The 26444-nt window shown below is 41.9% G+C and overlaps 2 protein-coding genes across 3 annotated transcripts; one reads left to right on the plus strand and one right to left on the minus strand.

The window, feature by feature from the left end:
- Positions 1-25155, plus strand: amph (amphiphysin). 2 transcript variants are annotated; one of them, XM_074688489.1, is made up of 22 exons: positions 1-164; positions 3578-3658; positions 3830-3884; positions 4048-4142; positions 4548-4643; positions 4725-4832; positions 5481-5566; positions 5672-5747; positions 5969-6051; positions 6182-6320; positions 7406-7525; positions 7615-7698; positions 7831-7857; positions 9397-9420; positions 12400-12429; positions 12543-12584; positions 14000-14374; positions 16432-16476; positions 22168-22215; positions 22684-22872; positions 22969-23070; positions 24170-25155. In XM_074688489.1, the coding sequence occupies exons 1-22, from the start codon at positions 96-98 to the stop codon at positions 24272-24274; spliced, it is 2079 nt and encodes a 692-aa protein (XP_074544590.1). In that variant the 5' UTR covers positions 1-95; the 3' UTR covers positions 24275-25155. The 2 variants fall into 2 exon arrangements, with proteins under 2 accessions (XP_074544590.1, XP_074544591.1); XM_074688490.1 differs by having other exon boundaries at positions 7415-7525.
- Positions 18380-21889, minus strand: LOC141804173 (uncharacterized). Its single transcript, XM_074688491.1, has one exon. It carries the CDS (start codon positions 21648-21650, stop codon positions 20754-20756), a length of 897 nt encoding a protein of 298 aa, XP_074544592.1. The 5' UTR covers positions 21651-21889; the 3' UTR covers positions 18380-20753.
- Positions 25156-26444: the final 1289 nt, after the last annotated feature.

The raw sequence follows: 26444 nt of genomic DNA on the forward strand, positions 1-26444 counted from the left end.
CTCACACACACGCACACACATACACACACACACACACCTCCCCCTCCCGTTAGCACCATCTCCCTCTCGCCGATAATCCGTGTCTCTCGGTGATCATGGCGGAAATAAAAACGGGAATCTTCGCTAAAAACGTGCAGAAACGGCTGAACCGCGCGCAGGAGAAGGTAAGAGCTGCGGCTGATGACGCAGGTGACGGTGAGAGGATGTGGAGTGATGTGGTGGAGGATGGAGGAGGTGACGGAGGATGGATGGAGCTGGTTGTTGCTGCAGGCCTGTGCAGCTTTGCTGGTGATCTGAAGCCTTTTGGCCACTTCCGGTCTAATGATGATTATTTTTAATGACAGAATATTAATCAGATGGCAGAGTGACGTCAGAATGTGTCCGTTAAACGCAGCATACACACAAACAGTGGAACCGTTACGTCCCGACCCACGGTGAGCCTCCGCTGTAAATGCCATGATGACGTCACATGTAATGTGAAAAGGCCCGTCACGATCGAGCGGTGTCTCGGTAGGGACCGGACCCCCCTGCGCCAAGGTCGGCAGAAGGGGAGGAGGTGAAGCCTTCTAGCTGAGGCGTAGTGACGTCACCACTACCTGCACGTTATTAATAGAGGTCTGCCACGCACCGTCTGCAGCCCTCTACGTCATCTTTAAAAGACAAAAGTATAAATACATTGAAAATATATGAAACAGAGGATAATAAATTAATATATAAACTGTTTTTAAGATAATTAATACATTTTTAGTAATATAAACATGTTTTCCTACGGTTTATCCTTTTATTATTATGATTATTTTTAATCTACAGCACAAAAACTCACACCCAGCCTTTCAGTACAGGAACCACAGAGGTATGAGTTCATGAAATGCAGATAGTGTTGTATCAGTTGTTGACATGGATCAGAACCAAAAACCTGGGTCTGACAGAGAACTGTCCATGGTGCTGAACTCTTACTCGCCCTAACTGGACTGTGCAGGGGTGCGTTCAAAAACTCCTTTGGTAAGGAACCTTCCTTCCTGAAGGAATGACCAGGAAGTGTTTCAGCGTCGGCCATGATAAAGGCTGTTCGAATTCTCCAAACGTTAAGGAAAGGAAGGTCGTTGCTTCCTTTATTAGCTCCTTTAGCTTAGGAAACACTGGACCATCCTTTACAAAAGGAAAGGAGAAAGGACGCCCCATAATGCATTGCAGCAGCTGACGTATATAAATACGTCACTTGTATTTTTATACTTTGTTTATGTTTTAGTTTTGAGGGACGATGAAGATATGTAGACAATACAGAGTGAACATTTGGGCAGGCATAAAGAAAAATATATGCTTCAAAGATAAACTGTTCATATCTTTAACATTTAAATTATTGGTGGACAGATAAATAATTGCATGTTATTATTTATAAAGCATTTACTTTTCTCCATAATTACCCATAATGTTGATGAATATCAAACAGTTGTGCTTGTTTCCTATATTAATATTATGTACTAATTACCATATTTTCATCCGTCTTAATAAATGAAGTAAATCATTCCAATAATAAGACAGAACAATGGGGTCTCCAGTAAAGTTTATTATGAAACAATCAATAAAAGAAAGACATATTTGGTATTTTACAATCTTTCTCAATGATAATGTGTAAATAAAAAAGATGAACATGTATTAGCAGGCTTAAGGTTTTAATATGTAAACATTTGACATTATCTACCCTAACCTTACAGCTGTGAGCAGAAAAGACAATGCATGGTCATCGAAAAAACACCTATTGTTGATGTTAACAGGTCAGAAACATGGCAGTGAGGTAAAGCAGATCTCAAGGGCGGTTGTTGTAGTTCTCTTTTTCTGAACATTGTAGTTCGTCATGGCTTACAACCTCACAAGAAGCCCTCTTACTCCCTCCTTTCCTTGACCCTGTGACGTTTTCCATCGGGGTTAAGATAAAGTCGAAAGGAAAGGAGTTGGGAAGGAGTTTTCGAACGCACCCCAGGTCTTGAACCTGTACCTGTCCGTGGTGCTGAAGCCTAGCTGGTAGTTCATCAATGGACAGTTACGCCTCACAAACACCAGATACGTCTGCAGTCTAACCCCGTTCTGTTGCGTCTCGACTGCGTTTGTCAGCTCAACAAGCAGCGTGACTGACAGACAGCTGGAGTCTCAGACCGAGGAGTTCAGTTGATCCGTCTCTCTTCTTTCATGTTGGGCTGTAAAACCTCAAACCTGTTGACTCCTGGTCTGGCTCTGCTCATTATGTCTGTTTAACATCGTAGTCAAGATAATCACGAACTGATTCTGACACGGTTTGTTTTATTTTGAAAGTCATTGGATGTTTTTAGGAAGTTTCTGGTCATGACTTCCTGCCCTGCTCGATCTTACCTTCATCGCGGCTCCGCATTCGGCAACAATAGGACAGTTGCACATTACCTGCGACGTGTAGCAGCCGCGCAGACGAACTGGAACTGAACAGATCCAGTGAGAGTTGACATGGTCTAGATCAGTACAGTTTGGTACGGGTCGGATCCTGGTGGGCGGCGTGAAAGCTGGATGCTGATAACTGCGTCTGTTATGTAAAAGCGTGACCCCATAGCAGCGCGACACAGTTTACCCCGCTAATAAATCCAATAAAGAAGAAAAATGGGACACAGTAAACAAAGATCCAGAAGACATCCAGAGATTCGTGTTTTCCATGTGTCTCTTTGTTACAAAGAACAATCGAGCTTTGTTTCAGAGAAGTCTGTGAGCCGCCAGGAGAAATACAGCAGGCGCTGTCACACAGGAAGTGACCATCCTTTACACCAATCAGAGGACTGCAGTGTTTCTAGCTCCACCTACTGGGGTCAGATCAGTTTAGTCTGGCACCCCAACAGAAGGGAACCAAAAAGTGGGACGGTATGGTGCGGTACAGTGGTTTGGGGGAAAAGTGTGCCGTACCAAGACAAACTGAGCAGAACTGCTGGCAACTAAAAGTACACTAAGACTAAAACTCATGTGGTCTTAAGTAGACTAAAACTTAGGGATGGGTACCTTTCACATATGAAACGATACGGTACCAATGCCCGGTACCTGGCAATCGGTACCAGTACTCAAGGGTATCAATTTGTGGTACTTTTTTGTGCTTATTTGGTAAAAAATATGTTTGTTTAATAATATTTTTTTTTGATTTTTCAATTAGACATATTTATTCTTTAATACATAGCCTTGTAATGCTGTGTTTAAGTCCAGCATGGAAAATTGCCTACTCTTCCACTCCCTCATACTCACAAAGACGCATTTAGGTACCAAAATATGGTACCTTTTGATTTTTTGTGAATCGGTACCTGGTACTTTTGACAGATTTTGGTCGATACCTATAAAAGTACCTAATTCTGAACCCATCCCTCCTAAGACAAGACTAAGACTAAAACTGTACTGGTATTAAGTCGATCAAATGTGCTGAAACATGATGTTCCTCTCAGTCGTTTTTATGGCTAGCGGTCGTAGCTTCTCGTGGAGGTCGTGCTCTTCACTTCATCTTTTTCAGAAATCAACGTGTCACACCTGCTGACCTGATTTGTTTTAATCTCTTTATCATCTTATGATTTCTCAGGTTTTGCAGAAACTGGGGAAAGCAGACGAGACCAAAGATGAGCAGTTTGAACAAGTCGTCATCAACTTCAAAAGGCAGGAGGTGAGACGAGCACAGCGCTGGTACAGTCCAGGTCAAACATGTCCCACTCGATCACCAAAGCATGGTCCTGGTTAAAGTCTCCTTACTGTTCTCCTAAGGTGGTTTTCTGGTGACCTGGGGTTGTGGTATTAGTCTGAGCAGATTGTGAATTTGTGTGGTCTGTGTTTCTAGTCTGAAGGCTCACGGCTGCAGAGGGAGATGAAGGGCTACATGGCTGCCATTAAAGGTAAGGCTGTGTGTGACCTTTAAATCATTTGTCCCATTTTTGTTTTTATTGAAGCTTTTGAAGTTTTGATTTTGTGTTTGAGATGTCGTTGGTTGGTGAGGTCTTTGAGAGAAAACACAGGAAGTTGAAGGGAACTTCCACCTGATTGTGTTTATATCTGCAGGGATGCAGCAGGCGTCCATCAATCTGACGCAGTCTCTGCATGAAGTCTACGAACCGGACTGGCACGGGAAAGATGACGTCTTGGTCATCGGAAAGGTAAGAGCCGCTGAACTGATTGATGATCCACATCAAAGCTTTGGTAGCGTGCACCAAACCCCTCTGTGGTCGTCCTATTCTGACTGTTAATGGCAAGACATCCCCCACTCACGCCGGGCGATCCCCCTCCCACGCCAGAACAGACCACGAAATGGACAGCATTTGAACCCATGGTCCTTGTCTATGACTCTGGGATCTTCTATTTCCCAGAAGTCTCAGAGCCTCGCAGCAGCTGTGACCTGTAACGGTCTTTACAGATTCAGGTTTATCACCAGCAGCTTCGTCAACCAAGTGTTGGATAAAAACGTTTATCATGATGGTCTGACGATCAACTGTTCGATGAAAACCTGACCTGAACACATGTGGGGTACTATGACGATGTGAATCGTTTTGTGTTTCCCTCAGGACTGTGATGCATTGTGGGAAGACTTCCATAACAAATTGGTGGACTCAACTCTCCTGAACCTGGACGCATACCTGCAACAGTTTCCAGACCTCAAAGTAACGCACAGTCGATCGACACTCGATTTTAACGGTGCCTACTAGAATCCTGAACTAAACGGGGAAGATTTCTTGTTTCAGACTCGTGTGGCCAAAAGAAGTCGTAAACTCATCGACTATGACAGCGCTCGCCATCACGTGGAAACGCTGCAGCTGTCAGGGATGAAGAGCGACCGCAAGATGATGAAGGTGAGACACGTTCCTTGAAAGGTTTCCGGTTCAGGTAGGTCGTACCAACAGGAAGTGTAGGTTTTATGTCCATATGTTGGAGGACGTACCAACAGGAAGTGTAGGTTTTATGTCCAGGTGATGTAGGTTGTACCAACAGGAAGTGAAGGTTTTATGTCTAGGTAATGTAGGTTGTACCAACAGGAAGTGAAGGTTTTATGTCCAGGTGTTGCAGGTCGTACCAACAGGAAGTGAAGGTTTTATGTCTAGGTAATGTAGGTTGTACCAACAGGAAGTGAAGGTTTTATGTCTAGGTAATGTAGGTTGTACCAACAGGAAGTGAAGGTTTTATGTCCATGAGTTGTAGGTCGTACCAACAGGAAGTGAAGGTTTTATGTCTAGGTAATGTAGGTTGTACCAACAGGAAGTGAAGGTTTTATGTCCATGAGTTGTAGGACAAACCAACAGGAAGTGAAGGTTTTATGTCCAGGTAATGTAGGTTGTACCAACAGGAAGTGAAGGTTTTATGTCTAGGTGTTGCAGGTCGTACCAACAGGAAGTGAAGGTTTTATGTCCATGAGTTGTAGGACAAACCAACAGGAAGTGAAGGTTTTATGTCCAGGTGATTTTTACAGGTAAAGATGATTACCTGTTTCTGTTTTCCTGTAGGCGGACGATGAGCTCAGGAAGGCTCAGAAAGTGTTTGATGAGCTGAACGTTGGTCTCCAAGATGAGCTACCAACTCTTTGGGACAGGTGATTCACACACACACACACACTCACACACACACACACTCACACTGATGCTTTAAACTGTGTTGGACGCTGCGGCCTTCAGGTAACTTGTGTCTTTTCCTGCAGCCGGGTTGATTTCTACATCAGCACGTTTAAGAGTGTGACGAGTCTGGAGGCCAAGTTTCACCGTGAGATCTCTCTGGTGAGTTTTTTTAAGACTATAAGTCACTTTTTAAAATTCAAACACAAAGACATTTTTTTAACAACAACAAATAATCAGACGTTAGTCGGCTGACCAATCAGGTTAGGAGACTCTGTGACGTCATGTGTTACTAGGACAGAGTAAGGAGGACTTCAGTTTGCAGAGTGAGCTGAATGTTTTCTGTTTAAAGTGAAAAATCAAAGTGTTGTTGTGACGTGCAGGTGTGCAGGCAGCTGTACGAGGTGATGACTCAGCTGGCCGAACAGCATTCTGACAAAATGTTCACCATCCAAGGAGCCCCGAGGTCAGTAGCATGTCCACTGCGCGGTAACTGCGTGTGATTTATGATTTTACTGAATTACTGGTGAAACGTATGTTTGTGTACATCAGGGTGTGCATCTCATGTTAGTGAGATTCGTTATGTTTATCCCCAGTGATTCAGGACCGCTACGACTCGCCAGAACCCCGTCACCTCCAGAGGATGAGAGTCCACCTGAGAGTCCAGACACCAGCTCCAATCACATGCTCCGCCCTGTCTCACCTGGCCCACCCCGACCCAAATCCCCAACACAGGTAGGATGAAGCTGGCCCAGATCCCCCACCAGGAGTTAGTTTCTGACTAGATCGAGTCCAGCTTAAGAGTAGATCTGCTGAAGGTGGATCCAGGTCTGCCTTAAAGGTGGATGATTAGAGTACAGGTAGCTGATGATGCAGGTAAATGACAGGTGTCAGTGATTGACAGGAAATAGTTGTTGATAAACCATAAACTGCTGCAGTGTCAAAGTAACTCTGTTTAAATGTTTCCTTTGCTGCACACATTAATTTGTCACTTGGTGAGTGAACGCATAACACACGTCGATTCATGTGTCTCGTGACAGTGCTGAGTGTGTGTGTGTGTGTGTGTGTGTGTGTGTCCATAAATAAATATATATATATTTATTTACATATATTTATATATATATTAACATGTGTATGTGTGTTGTTGTTGTTGTTGTTGGACTGTTGAACAATACTTTTGTTCAAATTGAGAATAACCCTGTGGTCGTCCATAGCAAAGTTGTGATGTAAGGTAAATTAATGACACACTTTAAATCTCTTATAACAGAACTTTAAAGAAAAAGTGTTTTCGTTTTACAACTCCCGTCATTGAATTTCAATTTGAAAGAAGTAGTCTGATGGGGCATGTTGAGCCTGTTAGAGTTCATGTCAAGAAGTAAAAACAAATGTAATTCCATATTTGAAGCCAATTTTAGATTATTTGGAAAGGTAACATTTCCCTTAAGAAAAGTAATTCCTGAAGATTTTCACCCCAACCTGAGTTTAATTTTCCTGAAGCACATCATGACTTTTCAACCTCTAGCTTGTCTAACTTTCCAAACTACCTTTGTCGGCTGTTTGTGATATCTTCCCCTCCACAACTGAACCGCTCTGTTAACTCCTGCTGATACAGCACCTTTAAAGCCTTTTTATATATATAAGAAATCTTATATATATGTGTAAAACTGCTGTTTGGCAGATGTTGTGTGTATGGATTTAAACAAAAGTATCTTTGTTTGTGTGGTTCCTGAACAAAGATCAGAGAGCAGAGCGTGGTCTGGCTGCTCAGAGGGATCCTCTCTCAGGTGATTTATGAACAACCTGTGTGTTTTTCTGTGCAGCTTAAAAAGGGCCCACCTGTGCCCCCCCCACCAAAGGTCACACCTACCAAGGAGGTGGCCGAGGAGCAGATCATCGACCTGTTTGGTGGAGAGTTTCTACCTGCTCCTTCCCCGTCACAGGTGAGTAAAGTCCTGTCAGACCATGGGCTGACTCAGAAACAGGTGTGTGCCGTTTGTAGAGGGTTCACGATCACGTTTGGTTTTTACAGCCCAACGAGCGACCAGGAGAGTCTCTGCTGGACCTGGACTTTGATGCTTTTCAGCCTGACGAAAGCGTTTCACCAATACCTCAGGTAATAAATCTACCCCTGAGCATGTTCCTCATGTTCCTCATGTTCCTCATGTTCCTCATGGATAAACTGATACAGTCACGGTGGCTGTTTGTGAAAACTGTGTTTGAATTAACCACACTGTGACCCTTTCAGACGGCTGTACCCTGGGATATGTGGTCTGTGAGTAACACCTGACTTCACTTTTAGCCTAACAAAGTCCTCCAACTATCCACTCATTCATTCATTCATTCATTAGATCACTAATTCATTCATTTATTCATTCATTAGATTACTCATTCATTCATTCATTCATTCACTAGATCACTCATTCATTCATTCATTCACTAGATCACTCATTCATTCATTCATTCATTAGATCACTAATTCATTCATGTATTCATTCATTAGATTACTCATTCATTCATTCATTCATTCACTAGATCACTCATTCATTCATTCATTCACTAGATCATTCATTCATTCATTAGATCACTAATTCATTCATTTATTCATTCATTAGATCACTCATTCATTCATTCATTCTTTCATTCACTAGATCACTCATGTATTTATTCATTCATTAGATAACTCATTCATTCATTCATTCAATCATTAGATGACTCCTTCATTCATTTATTCACATGTTCACTCATTCATTCATTTATTAATTAATTAATTCATTCATTCCTTCACTAGATCACTCATTCATTCATTCATTCATTCAATAGATCACTCATTTATTCATTCATTCATTCATTCATTAGATCATTTATTCATTAATCCATTCACATGTTCACTCATCCATTCATTTATTCACTAGATCACTCATTCATTCATTCATTTACTAGATCACTCAGTCATTTATTCATTCAATTGTTCACTCATTCATTCACACATTTATTCATTCACTTAATTATCCACTCTCTTATTCACTTGTAAACCTGTCTTTCATCCATTCCTTCTTTCATTCATTACTTAATCCATTCACATTCACTCATGATTTCATAGACTCCTTAAATATTTAATTCATTCATTCATTCATTTATTCATTCATTCAATTCACTTACTAACTCATATACACATTCTCTAATTAACTCACTCATATGACTAGCCATTCAACTTGTACTCATTCATTAATATTTTGCTCTTTCATGCGATCATCCATGTACTAAATCACTTGTTCATTTATTCACTCATTTATTTATTCAAATTTTCCCATTTAACTCACCGTATTGTTCACTTTATCTCTTGTTCACTTCTTCATTTATGAATTCATTCATTCATTCATTCATTCATTCATTCATTCACCTGGTACTTGTTTTATTCACAATGTCATTCATTCATTCACTCATTTTTTAATTATTCAGTTATTTTTATTCATTCACATTTTGTTTCATTCGTTCAATCATTCATTCATTAATCCATTAATTCATTCATTCACATTTTGTTTTATTCATTCATATATTCATTCATTCATTCATTTATCTGTCACTTGTTTTATTCACATTTTCATTAATTCATTCACTCATTGATTTATTCACTCATTCATCCGTTCACTCATTTTTTTTATAATTCAGTCATTTTTATTCATTCACATTATGTTTCAGTCATTCATTTGTTCATTTATTCATTCATTTATTCACTCACTTATTTTTTATTCATTCACTTTTCTCTTTTGCTCACTTGTTCATTTTTTGATGTTTGATCTTTCTATTGCAGGCAAACGCACAAACAGCTCAGCCTGTAAGTACACACACACACACAAACACACACTGTTTTAGTTTTACAGAATTTAAAATGTGTGACATCATCGAGTGTGTGCAGCTAAAATGTGGATTCACACTTCATCCTGTTCAACAGTGTCTTTATTACACTCTGTGTGTGTGTGTTTATATTTGTGCGTGTATTTGTTTGAGTCTGTGTGTGTGTGTGTGTGTGTGTGTGTGTGTGTGTGTGTGTGTGTGTGTGTGTGTGTGTGTGTGTGTGTCCATCACTCTAACCCCCCCTGCCTTCTCTAAGCAGACTGCAGGTGACAGCTTCATTCCCAGCTGGTCAGCTGACTTTGGTTCATTTCCCGCCACTGGAGATCCTTCCTCAGGAGCCAGTCCCCCTGGTGACCCTGGTGCTCCTGGCTCAGGGTCAGAGGGGGCTCAGGAAGGGGGTCCGGGTGGGGATCAGGGCTGGAACCAGGCAGAAGGAGGGCAGCCGGTTGGCAGTGTAGCTCCTCAGGGTAGTGAGGGGGTCAGGGGTGATGAAGATGATGTAGACTCAGGGGGGGCCAGCAGAGAACAGGACGAGCGGAGGAAGTCCACCCCGGGACTCGTCTTCACCAACGAGTTTGGTCAGGAGATCGAGGACAGCACAGAGGACAGAAGAGACAAGTGGTCCAGGTCCCCAGACGGGTCAGGGTCCGAATATGAAACAGCTGAGGAGTGGGGGGAAGATGGTCAGGGCGGGGGCTGGGCCAGCGCTGATGACGAACTGTCCCCTCCAGACTCAGAGGGGTACACAGGTGGTGCTGAGGCATCAGGGGCCGCTCCCCCAGATGATACACAGGGAGGTGAGGGTGGAGGAGAAGGAGGTGGAGGAGGTTTTGAGTCAGATCCCTTTGCTGAAACACAGGGAGGAGGAGGAGGAGGAGGAGGAGGAGGAGGAGGTTTTGAGTCAGATCCCTTTGCTGAAACACAGGGAGGAGGAGGAGGAGGAGGAGGTTTTGAGTCAGATCCCTTTGCGGAAACACAGGGAGGAGGAGGAGGAGGAGGAGGTTTTGAGTCAGATCCCTTTGCTGAAACACAGGGAGGAGGAGGAGGAGGAGGAGGAGGAGGAGGAGGTTTTGAGTCAGATCCCTTTGCTGAAACACAGGGAGGAGGAGGAGGAGGAGGTTTTGAGTCAGATCCCTTTGCTGAAACACAGGGAGGAGGAGGAGAAGGAGGAGGAGGAGGAGGTTTTGAGTCAGATCCCTTTGCTGAAACACAGGGAGGAGAAGGAGGAGGAGGAGGTTTTGAGTCAGATCCCTTTGCTGAAACACAGGGAGGAGGAGGAGGAGGAGGTTTTGAGTCAGATCCCTTTGCTGAAACACAGGGAGGAGGAGGAGGAGGTTTTGAGTCAGATCCCTTTGCTGAAACACAGGATGGAGGAGGAGGAGGAGAAGGTTTTGAGTCAGATCCCTTTGCTGAAACACAGGGAGTAGGAGGAGGAGGAGGTTTTGAGTCAGATCCCTTTGCTGAAACACAGGGAGGAGGAGGAGAAGGAGGAGGAGGTTTTGAGTCAGATCCCTTTGCTGAAACACAGGGAGGAGGAGAAGGAGGAGGTTTTGAGTCAGATCCCTTTGCTGAAATACAGGGAGGAGGAGGAGGAGGAGGAGGAGGTTTTGAGTCAGATCCCTTTGCTGAAACACAGGGAGGAGGAGGAGGAGGAGGTTTTGAGTCAGATCCCTTTGCTGAAACACAGGGAGGAGGAGGAGGAGGAGAAGGAGGTTTTGAGTCAGATCCCTTTGCTGAAACACAGGGAGAAGGAGGAGGAGGAGGTTTTGAGTCAGATCCCTTTGCTGAAACACAGGGAGGAGGAGGTGATGGAGGAGAAGGAGGAGGTTTTGAGTCAGATCCCTTTGCTGAAACACAGGGAGGAGGAGGAGGAGGAGGAGGTTTTGAGTCAGATCCCTTTGCTGAAACACAGGGAGGTGAAGGAGGAGGAGGAGGTTTTGAGTCAGATCCCTTTGCTGAAACACAGGGAGGAGGAGGAGGAGGAGGTTTTGAGTCAGATCCCTTTGCTGAAACACAGGGAGGAGGAGGAGGAGAAGGAGGAGGTTTTGAGTCAGATCCCTTTGCTGAAACACAGGGAGGAGGAGGAGGAGGAGGAGGAGGTTTTGAGTCAGATCCCTTTTCTGAAACACAGGGAGGAGGAGGAGGAGGAGGTTTTGAGTCAGATCCCTTTGCTGAAACACAGGGAGGAGGAGGAGGAGGAGGTTTTGAGTCAGATCCCTTTGCTGAAACACAGGGAGGAGGAGGAGGAGGAGGTTTTGAGTCAGATCCCTTCGCTGAAACACAGGGAGGAGGAGGAGGAGGAGGAGGAGGAGGAGGTTTTGAGTCAGATCCCTTCGCTGAAACACAGGGAGGAGGAGGAGGAGGAGGAGGAGGAGGAGGTTTTGAGTCAGATCCTCAGGATAGGCAAGGTGGGTGGGACCTTGACCCTTTCGCCCATGGTTTCCCAGCAGCCCCTGCAGGGACTGAGGGTGCAGCCACAGGGTCCCAGCAGGAAGTTGTTAACAGCGGGGGCCTCTCTTCGTCAGTCTCTGGAGAGGACTCGGTGTCCGTGTCTGAAGGAGCTGAACGGAGAAGGGAAAAAGCAAATGTTCCCAGAATTTACAGAGACACAGAGAACTCAGACATGTCTGAGGATGAGGCAGCAAACCGGAGATTGGGAAAGTTGTACCAAGAGCTAGAAACAGAGAAGGAAGAGGTACATGACTTCTTACCCTTGTCAATGTGCTAGCTTAGCATAGATTAGAATGGAAATCAATGGAAACCTCATCCCTATCCTTCACACCCCAACAGATTAAAAAACAACATAGTGAAACCTGGATCCCAGCCTGAGCTCCTCCCACCTCTCCCCTGGCTTGCTTTGTCTTCCTGTTCATTTTTCATGTCTCATTTTAACAAACATGCTCCCTGGCTGTCGGTGAAAGCTCTTAACTCTGCTGTCTTTCTGTGCCATCTGATGCAGGTGACAGATGCTTTCAACGGATTCTCACAGGTGGGTGTGCAGGTTGCTGAAGCCGTGGTTTGGCAGCTCGCAGGTTGACTGTCATCGTTGTGTTCACCAGCATCTTTCTGACGATAGTTTTCCTTCTGTTTTGTCCCCTGAAGGATTCCTCTGGCCCTTCGTTTTTTGCTGATTTTGATAAGATGGTGAGTTTTCAGCGAACACATATCTCCACCTGTTTCTGGAGGAGCCCTGCTCATGGGAGAGTTTTCATTAGATAGACTTTGAAGTTCGTTACAAACTCTGAGCATCTCTGAACTCCTGAACCAGTACCTCTCAGACATCAGGAACCAGAACCAAACATAAAACCAGTAAGTCTCAGACAAGAATTAGTGCAGATCAACAAGATCTATTCACATGGGAATTGTGCTGACTGTAGGCTAATTGCGCTAATTGTAGGGTAGGCTACCTTTACTTCATCACTTGCAGAGATCTATTGAGACATTTGCAATTTGATTAAATGAATGAGAAATCTTATTTAGTATATGAACAATTTCCAAGTGGTTTGGAGGTCTATCCATGTTATTTTGAGAATGTAACGTCTGTTTTAAGAAATGGGACAAACCAATGGAGAAAAACTGTACAAGGAATCCAACATTAGGTTTAGGTAAGGAGTCTGATCTAATCTTAACCCACCATGAGTACAGAGCTTTGCAGCATTTAGCAAGTTACAATGGAGAGAAACAACTTCCCTTTAATGGGCACCAGACTTGCGATAGCAGTAGATCGAAGAACTGGTTCATACCTGATCCAGCGCTAACTGTAAGCTTTATCAAAAAGGAAAGTTTTTTGTCTGCTCCCCGGACCTCAACCGGTAAGTTATTCCAAAGAAGAGGAGCCTGATAACTAAAGGCTTGACCTCCCAGACTACTTTTAGAGACCCTAGGTACAACGAGCAGACCTGCATGTTGAGAACGCAAAGACCTAGGCGGATTATATGGAACGATCAAGTCTTTAAGATACGATGGCCCGATGCCATTAAGCTCTTTGTAAGTCAGAAGAAGAATTTTAAACTCTATCCTAGATTTTATAGGTAACCAGTGTAGAGACGCTAACACTGGAGAGATGTGCTCTCTCTTCCTGGTCCTGGTCAGTACCCGAGCGGCAGCGTTCTTGGTTCCCAGCAGTGGAGCCGCAATATGTAAATTCTTGCAATTTTTCAACTGGTCTTAACGTATCAATCAGGTGTATACAGAAGCAGTTCTGAAAAAAACACCCTGGCACTTCTTCTGGCACTAGATGGCAGCACCTGCAGCCAATAATTGTTGCATTTACTTCAGTTTATCCTCCACACTAAATCCTCGCTTGTGTTGTATGTAGCTTTGGACAAACACGTCTGCTAAATAAAATGTAGTACACTTGGAATAATTGTAGGAGAACATCTTTCATAAAGGGAATAAGAAATTACCTGTGATCTCAATCAGCAGCACAGGGTCAGTGGAAGATGATTTAATTTATGGAGATGAATAAAAGAGTGTGAGTTGAATTTGGTCAGTTATTGTCTGGTTTCGACACAAAGGTCAGCTACTCATGTCCCTGGATACATCTATCTTTTTAAAAGAACGAAGTGAGCGCTGAATCCACTGAAGCTCCTGAAGAACAAGACAAGCTCCCTGAGCCCCCTGCTGGTGAAGAAACTCCTGCTCCCCCTGCTGGTGAGGAAAGTTCTGCTCCCCCTGCGGGTGAGGAAACTCCTGCTCCCCCTGCTGGTGAGGAAAGTCCTGCTCCCCTTGCTGATGAGGAAAGTCTTGCTTCCCCTGTCGGTGAGGAAAGTCCAGCTCCCCCTACTGGTGAGGAAGGTCCTGCTCCCCCTGCTGGTGAGGAAAGCCCTGCTCCCCCTGCTGATGAGGAAAGTCCAGCTCCCCCTGCTGGTGAAGAAACTCCTGCTGGTGAGGAACAGGAGGGTCCAGTCAGCCCAAAGGATGAGAAGCCTGATGTGAGTTAGAGTGTTGAACACAACACCCTCCTTCAGCCTCTGTGCGTTAGTGTCATCATCTTCATGGTCACCTCATGGTTTGCATACATACTTCTGATTAAGACCATGAGGAGTTCATCATCCCAGCTTCAATGGTCCAAATATAACATCCCCTTCATCATCATCAGCATCATCAGCACTGTTATTATTATCATCATCATCAATATCATCATCATTATCAGCTTTGTCATCATTATCAAAACCATCATCATCATTATTATCATCATTAACTTCACCATCATCACCATCATCTCCATCATCATCACCATCATCTCCATCATCATCCAAATTATCATCATTAACTTCATCTTTTTTATAAAAACTATTATCATCATCTCCATCATCATCATCATTATCATCATCATCAATATCATCATCAGCAATATCATCATCAGCAATATCATCATCATCAATATCATCATCATCATAATCAGCTTTATCATCATTATCAAAACCATCGTCATCATAATTATCATCATCATGTCCATCATTATCACCATCATCTCCATCATCATCATGATTATCATTATCATCAACTTCATCATCAACTTCATGTTTATTATCAAAACCATTGTTATCATTGCTATTATCATCATCACCATCATCTCCATCATTATTATCATCATCATCATCATCACTCATATCATCATCATCATCGTTGTCATCAACATCACTTTTGTCATTATCATAACCATCATCATCGTTGTCATTATTGTCGTTGTCATCATCATAATTATCATCTCCATTCACATCATCATCATCATCATCTCCATCATCTTCATCTTCATCATCATCATCAACATCTTAATATTCTTTATTTATTCTTCATGAATATTACTTTATCATAATCATCATCTTCATCATCATCTTCATCATCATCTATATCATAATTATCAAAACCATTATCATCATAATTATTATCATCATCATTATCATCATCTCCATCATCATCTTCATCATCATCAACATCTTAACATCTTCATTTTAATCATTATCACCAATATCAAAACCATCCACTTTATTAATATCACTTTATCATCATCATTATCACCATCCCTTTTATCATCATCATCATCACCTTGTCATCATCTTCCTCATCATCATCACCATTATCATCATCATCATTACTCATATCATCATCATCATCGTTGTCATCAACATCACTTTTGTCATCATTATAATCATCATCATCGTTGTCATTATCATCGTCATCATCATTATTGCTGTTATCATCATCATCATAACCATCACCATCCCCATCTCCACCATATTTATCATCATTATCATAATCATCGTCATCTTCAACCTTCATCATTAGTGGCAGAAATGTCTGTATAATGATAGTTATCAGCTTTCATGTGTGCAGTTATCTATTCACTTTATTATTTAATTATTGTCATCTTCCCTCATCTCATTATCATGACCACCATGATAATCTTTGTCAGAGCCATTATCATCAGGTTCCTCATGTACTCACATTTAACTTACTCCTTTATCATCACCAGCATGTCTTCCTCATCTTCTTCACTGTCAATACCATCAGCATAGTTACTATCATGGTTATCATACTCATGTTCTCATTATCAACATATACACCTGACATGGTAAGTGACGCCATTTTCATCTTTGAGATCCTGAGTTTTAAACTCTGTTATTCTCATCCCCATTATCATCAGCCTCCTCTTCATTATCTTTGTACTCATCATCATTTTCATCCCCTCCTCATCATTTATCATCTTCATCATGCTGTCTTTGTTTTTTTCATCTGTTGTAAAATTGAAGAGCTTGGGTTTTTCTAGCTCCGCCCATTCATGTTGGCGTTCTCATGGTAACTGTGGGTTTGTTTATCAGGCTAATAACCAGCTTCATGACACAGCTCGGCTTCATCTCCTCTGTCAGTGTTAGGGAAGAAACTGCAGCCAATCAGACTTCAGGATTCATCAAGACCACTGCTAACAACAGATTAACCACTAAATACTCTTATTGTATCAAGTGTAACGATTTGGTTTTCTCTGCAGTCTGCAGGTGGGTCTCCTGGCTCCGAGCAGGCAGGGATCACTCAGGTATGTCTTTGGTTTTCTTTATTATATTTTTTATTTGTAGTTTTCTTATCAACATTTTTGAAACTCAAAGTCTGGATTCAATTCATTTCAGAGTGGTGTTTGAAAAAAAAACATGTCTCCCCGTACAATGAAATTCTTTCTTTGCTTCCCACAATGAATGCCAACAATAGAATATTAAAAATAGCCAAAGAAAAATAAAAGTTATAATAACAATCAGGGCTTGACATTAACTGCTTGGCTCACCAGCCACTGTGGCTAATGGTTTCCCAGAGTTACTAGCCACTCAGCATTTTCATTAGCCACAGTTTTGTTGTAAGTGTAAGTGTGCTCCTGTCATGTGAAAATATCAATCAATCAATCAATCAATCTTTATTTATATAGCGCCAAATCATAACAAATGTTATTTCAAGACACTTTACAAAAACATTTACAGGTCTAGACCCGTAAATGTTAATAAAATTTTATTAGCAGAAACCCAACATCAAGACAAGATAAGGAGTCTTATCTTATCTTAATCCACCATGAGTACAGGACTTTGCAGCATTTAGCAAGTTACAATGGCAAGGAAAAACTTCCCTTTAACAGGCAGAAACCTCGGACAGAACCAGACTCATGTTAGACAGACATCTGTCTCGACTGTGTTGGGGTTAGAGAGAGACAGATAGAGGAGAGAGGGGGGGGGGGGGGGAGAGAAAAAAGGAGGGGGGGGGGTAGGGATACACACACACGCACACAGACACACACACAGACACACATACACACACACACACACACACACAGAAAGGGAGAGAGAGAGAAACAGACGGAGTCTGAAGTTTGGCGCTGTGGCGACAGTTAAGGTGAAACCAGCAGGCCAAATCCAAAGCCGTAGCAGCTGGTGTCCGACAGGAGCACAGCAGCAGGCCGTCTTCTTCACCGATCCCCAGGAACCTACAAGACAAACTCAGACCCTCCCAGAGAGGTGTATGGTCAGTAACTATAACAGGACAGTAAGACTAGAAGTTAGACTGACAGAAAAAGAGGGAAACAGGAGCCCTGTGTGTCAGTTCCCCCCAGCAGTCTAAACCTATAGCAGCATAACTAAGAGCTGGTTCAGATCTGATCCAGCTCTAACTGTAAGCTTTATCAAAAAGGAAAGTTTTAAGTCTACTCTTAAAGGTTGAGACCGTGTCTGCTCCCCGGACCTCAACCGGTAAGTTATTCCAAAGAAGAGGAGCCTGATAACTAAAGGCTCGACCTCCCATACTACTTTTAGAGACCCTAGGTACAACGAGCAGACCTGCATGTTGAGAACGCAAAGACCTAGACGGATTATACGGAACAATTAAGTCTTTAAGATACGATGGCCCGATGCCATTAAGCGCTTTGTAAGTCAAAAGAAGAATTTTAAACTCTATCCTAGATTTTATAGGTAACCAGTGTAGAGACGCTAACACTGGAGAGATGTGCTCTCTCCTCCCAGTCCAAGTCAGTACCCGAGCGGCAGCATTCTGAACCAGCTGAAGAGTCCTAATAGACTTATTAGGACAGCCGGATAAAAGAGAGTTGCAGTAGTCCAGCCTAGAAGAAACGAAAGCATGGACCAGTTTCTCAGCGTCGCTCCGAGACAAGATGTGTCTAATTCTCTTGATATTGCGAAGATGAAAAAATGCCGTCCTTGAGACCTGTTGGATGTGAGAGTTAAAGGACAGGTCCTGATCCAAAAGAACTCCCAGGTTCCTGACAGTGGTGCTGGAAGCCAAGCTGATGTCGTCAGAGGCGGCGATGTTGTTCAAGAAAGCTCCTCTGAGATGTTTAGGTCCAAGAACAATGACTTCAGTCTTCTCTGAGTTCAGCAGTAAGAAGTTTCTGCTCATCCAGGACCTTACGTCTTTGAGGCATGCTTCAAGTTTAGGTAAGCGGTTGGTTTCTTCAGGCTTCATTGACAAGTAAAGCTGAGTGTCATCTGCATAGCAGTGAAAGTTTATGGAGTGTTTCCTCAATATAGTGCCGAGAGGAAGCATATACAAGATGAAAAGAATCGGTCCGAGCACTGAACCTTGAGGAACTCCATATTGCACCCTGGTGTGAGAAGAAGAGACGTTGTTCACATGAACAAACTGATGTCGATCCGAAAGATACGATCGAAGCCAGGCTAAAGCGGTTCCTGAGATACCAAGAAGACTCTCTAATCTCCTCAGAAGAATGCAATGATCAATAGTGTCGAAAGCGGCACTAAGATCAAGCAAGACAAGCACAGAAAGAAGACCACTGTCCGAAGCCAAAAGTAGATCGTTGGTTACTTTCAGCAGCGCAGTCTCAGTGCTGTGGTGAGCTCTGAACCCAGACTGAAAGACCTCAAAAAGACTGTTGCTATGAAGAAAATCACAGAGCTGACTCGCAACAACTTTCTCCAAGATCTTAGAAACGAAAGAGAGGTTAGATATCGGTCTGTAGTTGACAAAAGAGCCTGAATCAAGTGTAGGCTTTTTAAGAAGAGGCTTAATAACAGCAACTTTAAAAAGTTGGGGCACGTAGCCCGACAGTAAAGACGCATTAATCATCCTTAGTAAAGAAGATCCGACCAAGGGAAAGACTTCCTTCAGCAGCCAAGCTGGGATGGGATCCAGAAGACAAGTTGATGGTTTGGCTGAAGTGACAGTTGAATCCAGCTCTGACAGGTCCACAGGCGAGAAGCAGTCCAGGAGTATATTAGCTCTAAGCGACGTTTCCGCAAATTCGCCATCGATCGAAGGTTCTATCACGGTTGCATGTAACACGCTACTAATTTTATCTCTAATTTTTAATATCTTATTGTTAAAAAAGCTCATAAAGCCCTCACTGCTAAGCGATAGAGGAATGCATGGCTCAGTAGAGCTATGACTGTTTGTCAGCCTGGCTACAGTGCTGAAAAGGAATCTAGGATTGTTTTTATTCTCTTCTATAAGAGTCGAGTAGTAAGTTGCACGCGCAAGTCGCAAAGCCTTTCTATATTCATTTAGACTATTTTTCCAACGCGAGCAGGATTCGGTTGTTTTAGTCGAACGCCATATTCTTTCTAATTTCCTCGATTGTTGTTTGAGCTCACGAGTTTGAGCGTTGTACCACGGAGCGGAACGATGTCGTCTGAGAGTCCTCTGTCTGAGCGGAGCAATTGAATCGAGGACGGCTTGAAGAGAACCCGTGGTATCCGCAACAAGTTGATCAAGCTGAGAGGGAGCACAAGAGCTCTCTGCAAAAGTAGAGCAAGAATTCAAGGCAGCAGGAATAGCTTCCTTGAAAATGTCTACAGCTCTGTCAGACAAGTTCCTGGACAAGATGATTTTGTTCGCAGGTGAGAAATCCGACAGCAAGAATTCAAAAGTAATGAAGAAATGATCCGACAGAAGAGGATTCTGCGGCAAGACAGCCAAGTTGACAGGTTCCACGCCATAAGCAAGAACAAGATCCAAGGTGTGGTTAAAGCGATGAGTAGGATGGTTCACAGACTGTGTGAAACCAAAAGAGTCCAGTAAAGACATGAAGGCAATACAAAGACTATTGTCAACGACGTCCACATGAATATTAAAGTCACCGACAATGATAATTTTATCCGACAGAAGAACGATATTAGAAAGAAACTCTGAAAAGTCGGAGAGAAATTGAGAGTACGCGCCAGGAGGCCGGTAGACGATAACAAACAAAAACGGTTGCGCGGTTTTTACAGCTGGATGCAAGAAACTGAGAAAAAGACTTTCAAAAGAGCTAAAGCCTAGTTTAGGTCTAGTGCTAATATTAAAGCTAGAGTTAAAGATAGCTGCCACTCCCCCCCCACGGCCTGTGTCTCGAGGGTTATGAGTATTAAGGTGACTGGGAGGAGTGGACTCGTTTAAACTAACATATTCACCCTCACACAGCCAGGTTTCAGTCAGAGCAAGTAAATCAATGTGATAATCTGATATAAGTTCATTAACTAGCACAGCTTTAGATGATAAAGATCTAATATTTAACAAACCACATTTGACTTTAACGTCATGTGGTTCATCCGCACCGGAAGTTTTAATTTTTATAAGATTATCATAATTCACTCCTTTATTATTATTATTATTATTATTATTATTATTATTAAAGTAGTAGTTGTTGTTGTTATAATAATTATTGTTGTTATTGTTATTTTTATTGTTATAGAAAAAGGGTCTCGGTCGGGGAAACGACACAGTCTCTATGTTACAACAGGAGTGGCTGGGAAACTGCACTAAGGGAAACGCAGAGGAGCGTGTAGGACTGCTGCTCTGCTGCCTGGTCTCCACTCTGAGTTGTCAGATGGGTAAACTAATAAAATCAGCCAGATTTCTAGTTAAACGAGCTGCGCCATCCAGAGTGGGATGAACGCCATCTCGGCTAATTAGACCAGGCTTGCCCCAGAAGGATCGCCAGTTGTCTATAAAACCCACGCCATTATCTGGACACCAGTTCGACAGCCAGCGGTTGAATGAGGAGATGCGGCTAAACATCTCATCATTTGCCCTATTTGGCAGGGGGCCAGAGAAAATTACCGAGTCCGACATAGTTTTGGCCAAAGCACACACCGACTCCACATTAATCTTTGTGACTTCCGACTGGCGACGTCGGGAGTCATTAACGCCGACATGTATAACTATCTTACGAAATCTACGTTTATCCTTTGCCAGCAGTTTTAAGTTGCCTTCAATGTCGCCTGCTCTGGCTCCCGGGAGGCACTGAACTATGGTGTCTGGCGTCGCTAATTTCACATTCCGTACTACCGAGTCACCAATCACCAGAGTGTTGAGTTTCTTAGCAGGTGTGTTGCTAAGAGGGGCATACTTATTGGAAATGTGAACGTTACGGCTGTCCGGCGTGCGATTTTTATGCTTGCGGCTATGTTTCCCTCTCATGGTCACCCAGCCACTACATCCCGGCTGCTCGGGATCTGCCGGGGGGGAGGCTAAGCTAAGACGGCCCGCACCGGCTACAGGGGGCTGGCTAGCATTAGCTAAATGTGGCCTAGCTTCGGTGCGGGGCCGCGTCTCCAGTTCAGAAACCCTCGCCTCCAGAGCTACAAATAAGCTACATTTAATACAAATATCATTATCTGTAAAGGAGGAAGAGGAATAACTAAACATCTGACACATCGGGCAGAAACGAGCCGCAGAAGGAGAGTCAGAGTGAGAGCTGGAGCTGGAGTGGAGAGACATCGCTAGTGCTGGGGAGCTAAAAGGCTAACAGGAAAACCAGTCGTCAGAAACACCGAAAAAGTATACACCCTTGTGGGAAAAAAGGCAGAGTGCTTGGTGTAAACTACTATAGATCGATAAGATGGCAAGATTGAAAAGAGTGAAAGTCCGTAACAGGTAAAACAACAGATAGATTGAGAGCGAACGACACGACCGTGCTGTACACAGAGTAAAGGAAAAACCGGAAATGATACCACAGACTCACGTGACCGTGTGCAGTCTGTGAAGACAAAGTATTTTATGGTTGCGTAAAATAAAAGTGGTGGAGGGGTACGGAAGATTGATTGAAAAGAAAAAATATACTTACATATATAATAGGAGGCTTAGACATTTTTCCTACAACTACTTATTTCTGTGACCGTACTTAAGTTTCGCTTTCTCTTCTCTATGTGCACCACTTTCCCTTATACCCTTCTCTGAGTTGTTAGTTAGACCGGTGCTGATTTCTTTTATTTGTTTGGTTTGTGTCTTCAAACAGGTGCCTCCCACTGAGGAAACAACATCTCCAGCTGAAGAGGCTCCATCGGTAACTGCCACTGAACTCAGTGAACTCACAAACTTCAGACTTTAGCATAGTTGAAGACGAAAGGCCAATATCAATTATACCCCTAAAACCCTTGTTTTACCCCTTTGCTTTTGGTTATATGTGTGCGTGTCTAGTGAAGTGGTGTCCCAGTTGTTGGTTGTATTTTGAAATCTCTCATTATACCAACCTAGCTAACACTGCCATAGCTACAGCTAGCTAATAATAGCTACACTGATGTCAGAGCAGAGTGACAAATTCACAGCTAACAGACTTCACTACAATGAACAGCATTTCATGAATGATTAGACAACGAAGCTACATTCGAGAGCTACATTAGCTGCATAAGCTATGATAAGCTAATGAGTCTCAGAAGCTACATCATGTAGCTTCTCAATACTGTAACATTAGCTAACGTTAGCTTTGTGGACCTCAGGTTTTTGATCAAACTAAATCGTTCTGTGTCTGCAGGAAAAGATGCCGATCCCCTCTGTGGTCATTGAACCAGCTTCCAGTAACGAAGGTGATGATGACCGTGACGCTGACATCATCTCTCCTGTTGCCATCAGCGATAATGGTGTGACAGCTGAAAACCAGCCCATCAAACACATGAGTCCCTCAGGAGGGGCGTCAGGACTCCCCGATGACTTCCTCTACAAGGTAGGACTTTCCCTCCCTCTACTTTCTGCTGACAAACATGCTTCAGTTTGGCCTGTTCCTCATCTTTAATGTGGTGATACTGCTCTGCTCCTCTAGGTGGAGACAATGCATGACTTTGAAGCTGCCAACTCAGATGAGCTTGATCTGAAGAGAGGTGATGTGGTGTTAGTGGTTCCCACTGCTTCTGCAGAGGATCAAGTAAGTTAAACTTGATTATTCCAAGGAAACCTTTTGTGTTAAAAGTAACTGGTAGTGACACATGAAATGTCCCAATTACTTTAAAACCTTTCAACTTCACTACCTTTCCATTTTTGCGAGCGAAGTGCATTCTAAGATGATGACGTAAAAAGGTTCATGAGAAACAGTCAGTGTCGCCAACTTAAGCAGCTTTATTGTTATATTTAACAACTCTACTGGCCCCTCTGGCATTTTTTTCCTTTTCTTTTAAAAAAAGTGATAAACAGTGTGTTAAAGCAACAAAACAGCCAAAAACGCAAACACAGATCTAGTATCATGTCTTACATGAGCAAAGCTGGAGCCACATATTTCAGTACAAAACCCCACCTGATCTCAGTCATTTGCCGACAAGTTGGAAGTATGGTTAGCTGCTTCTTGTTTGCCTTTTGTTGCATTCTACACATTAAACAACCAGTGTCTTCAGTAAACTCCCGGTTAGCCTATTAGCTTATTAGCTATCATTAGCAGATCACAGCCACAGTCCTCCACACTTAACAAAAACAAACCCTCTGAATGTTAAATGAACTGTGTTACTCACCCACTGACGGTTTTGGTCTGAAGTATCGTCTTCACTGCTGTGAACCTGGATTGCTTTGAGCATGCTCAGCTCCTGCTTCCGGTTTATCTCACGAATATTCAATTAGACATGTGTCGCTTATGTAGATCAATAACTATGATGGTAGGTAGAGGTGGGAAAAATTGTTGTATGATATATCAGGGTTTTTTTTGTTTGGCACTATCAAAATTGGGATTCTTTGTCAGAAAAATGTTTTGTTTTTTTTGTTTTTTTTTTAAGTCAAATTCTTCATTTCAATCTTTGTTAATGAACTGGATTGGAAAAAAGTTCCCACTTTTCTCCAGCAGAAGGTGAAATGTTTCTCTCTGACTCACGTGATGTGCATTTTATGGGAAAATATGGCTCCTGATGAAAGAGCCACTAGATGGTGACAGGACCACAGCTGCAAACAAACAACAATGGCAGCCCATTTATTGAAATGTATAAACACCAAACTTCCTGTGAGCAGGAACACGTACTGATGCTGGTGTCTCGTTGCTGCAGGATGCTGGCTGGCTCACAGGGATGAAGGAGAGTGACTGGTTAACACTTGGAGCTGGAGCGCAGAAGGGGCTGTTCCCAGAAAACTTCATCCAGCGTTTGGAGTGAGAAGCTGAGGTTAAGCTCCGGGTTCGAAGGTTGAGATGTTGGTTCATAAGTTTTCCACTGAGCATGTAGCCAGCCCTTTTCCTGGAAGAAGCCTCCGACCTGGTGCTGGAAATCTGGATCATCCTGAAGTCCTCCTGATTAACTTTTAAAAGTGAAGTAAAAAAAAACAAAAACATGCACGATGTGATAGTTTGATCCCACCCCCTCTGATGCTGAGATTTGTGTTTTGGTGTGGAGGGGTGTTTTTTGGAGGTGATGTAATCCTCACACTTTCACATCTACAAAATGCAGGAAACAAACCCTCTTTGCACTGAGTGTTGGAGTATTTGTTTTGCTGAGCAGTTGGATAAACAGAGTCTGTAGTGATGTATTCTATTCGATGTTCTCGAGTGTAACATGAAACTCTAGAGTTTGTTGTTTTTAAAAACCAGTTCAGGTCTTTCCCTTGATTCACTGTAAGTGTTTTCTGTCAAACCAAGGTTGAGTGTATGTGGTGATCTTTTTTTTTTTTTTCGGAGTATGTGGTGATGTATTGAAAATAAAAGTGTACAGAAATTTATGTGAGCAACGGCAGGTGTCAGTGCTCATCCAGCATGAAGTATTCCACGCAGAAAAGAGTAAAAATATTATTTATCTGATCACATCTGGATCAACTTTCAATACAACGACCATTTTTTATTCCTGTCTTCGAGCCCAGAGGGTACAGGGATCCAATATGCAATCTGTGTTGTCAGTATTTTACCAGATCTCTTTCGTCCAACAGCACTGTTCATCAGTAACTCTGTGACTCTCCATGACAATGAGATTTATCATTAATGTAGATCATATGTTCTGTACATACCATCAATATTTGAGTCGAAAACAATAAATAAGAATATAAAGGTACAGTTTGTCTCAGTTTTGTTTTGACCAGTGTTTTACCGTCTTCATAACCCATCCTCATATGTACACCCGAGTCCACGAAGACTTAAAACCTGGTTTTGGTGGGAGGAACATTTCAGGTATACCAAATCATAGCTTTCTAACTCTAAATTCAGCCTGTAAGCAGCATCGAAATGTACAGCTCTTCAGTGCTAACAGAAACAATACAAAAGAGGCAACATTGATCAAGTTTTCAGTGTTATAGCAACGGGTGTTCTGGAGTAAATAGCGACCATGCTAACTGGTGACTCTCATCTGAAGTTATCAGTGATTAACAGCCGAGAGTCACCAGTTAACAGGGTCACACTTTACACCGAAACACCAGCGATGTCTGCGGGTGAATAATAAAATGTGCCCTCTTTATCCAACCTCAGGATTGACCCAAACAAGCAAATTTAACTGCTGATATTCAAAATACAGATTTTGTTTCGCAAATTAAATGAAAAAGTTGGTTTGGGCGAGGTTCTCACCAAACATGGACTCAATTTAAAGAGGAAATAATAAGTAAAGCTATAAATGATGATAAACAATTAGGTTGTGAAATATCATGAAATATCAGATATGAAACAGCTGTGTGTTTGAACAAATATATATAATGTACAATACAATTATAACATACAAAATATATATACACTATATATATATAATATATATAAATAATATATATACACTATATATATATATATATATATAGTTATATATAGTTATATATAATATATATATATAAATATATATATATATATACACTATATATATATATATATATATATATATATATATATATATATATATATATATATATATATATATATATATAAATATATATATATATACACTATATATATATATATATATAAATATATATATATAAATTATTTATATATATCATATATAAAGTGTATATATATGATATATATATTGTGTATGTTATAATTGTATTGTATCTTATATATATATATAGTGTATATATAGTGTATATATAGTGTATATATAGTGTATATATATATATATATATATATATATATATATATATATAGTGTATATATAGTGTATATATATATATATATATATAGTGTATATATAGTGTATATATAGTGTATATATAGTGTATATATATATATATATATATATATATATATATATATATATATATATATATATATATATATATATAAGATACAATACAATTATAACATACACAATATATATATCATATATATATACACTATATATATGATATGATATTTAT

Source organism: Halichoeres trimaculatus, unplaced genomic scaffold, assembly GCF_033239565.1.
Source record: "Halichoeres trimaculatus isolate MK-OKI-2021-1 unplaced genomic scaffold, fHalTri1.1 fHalTri1_scaffold_15, whole genome shotgun sequence".
Taxonomy (NCBI): domain Eukaryota; kingdom Metazoa; phylum Chordata; class Actinopteri; order Labriformes; family Labridae; genus Halichoeres; species Halichoeres trimaculatus.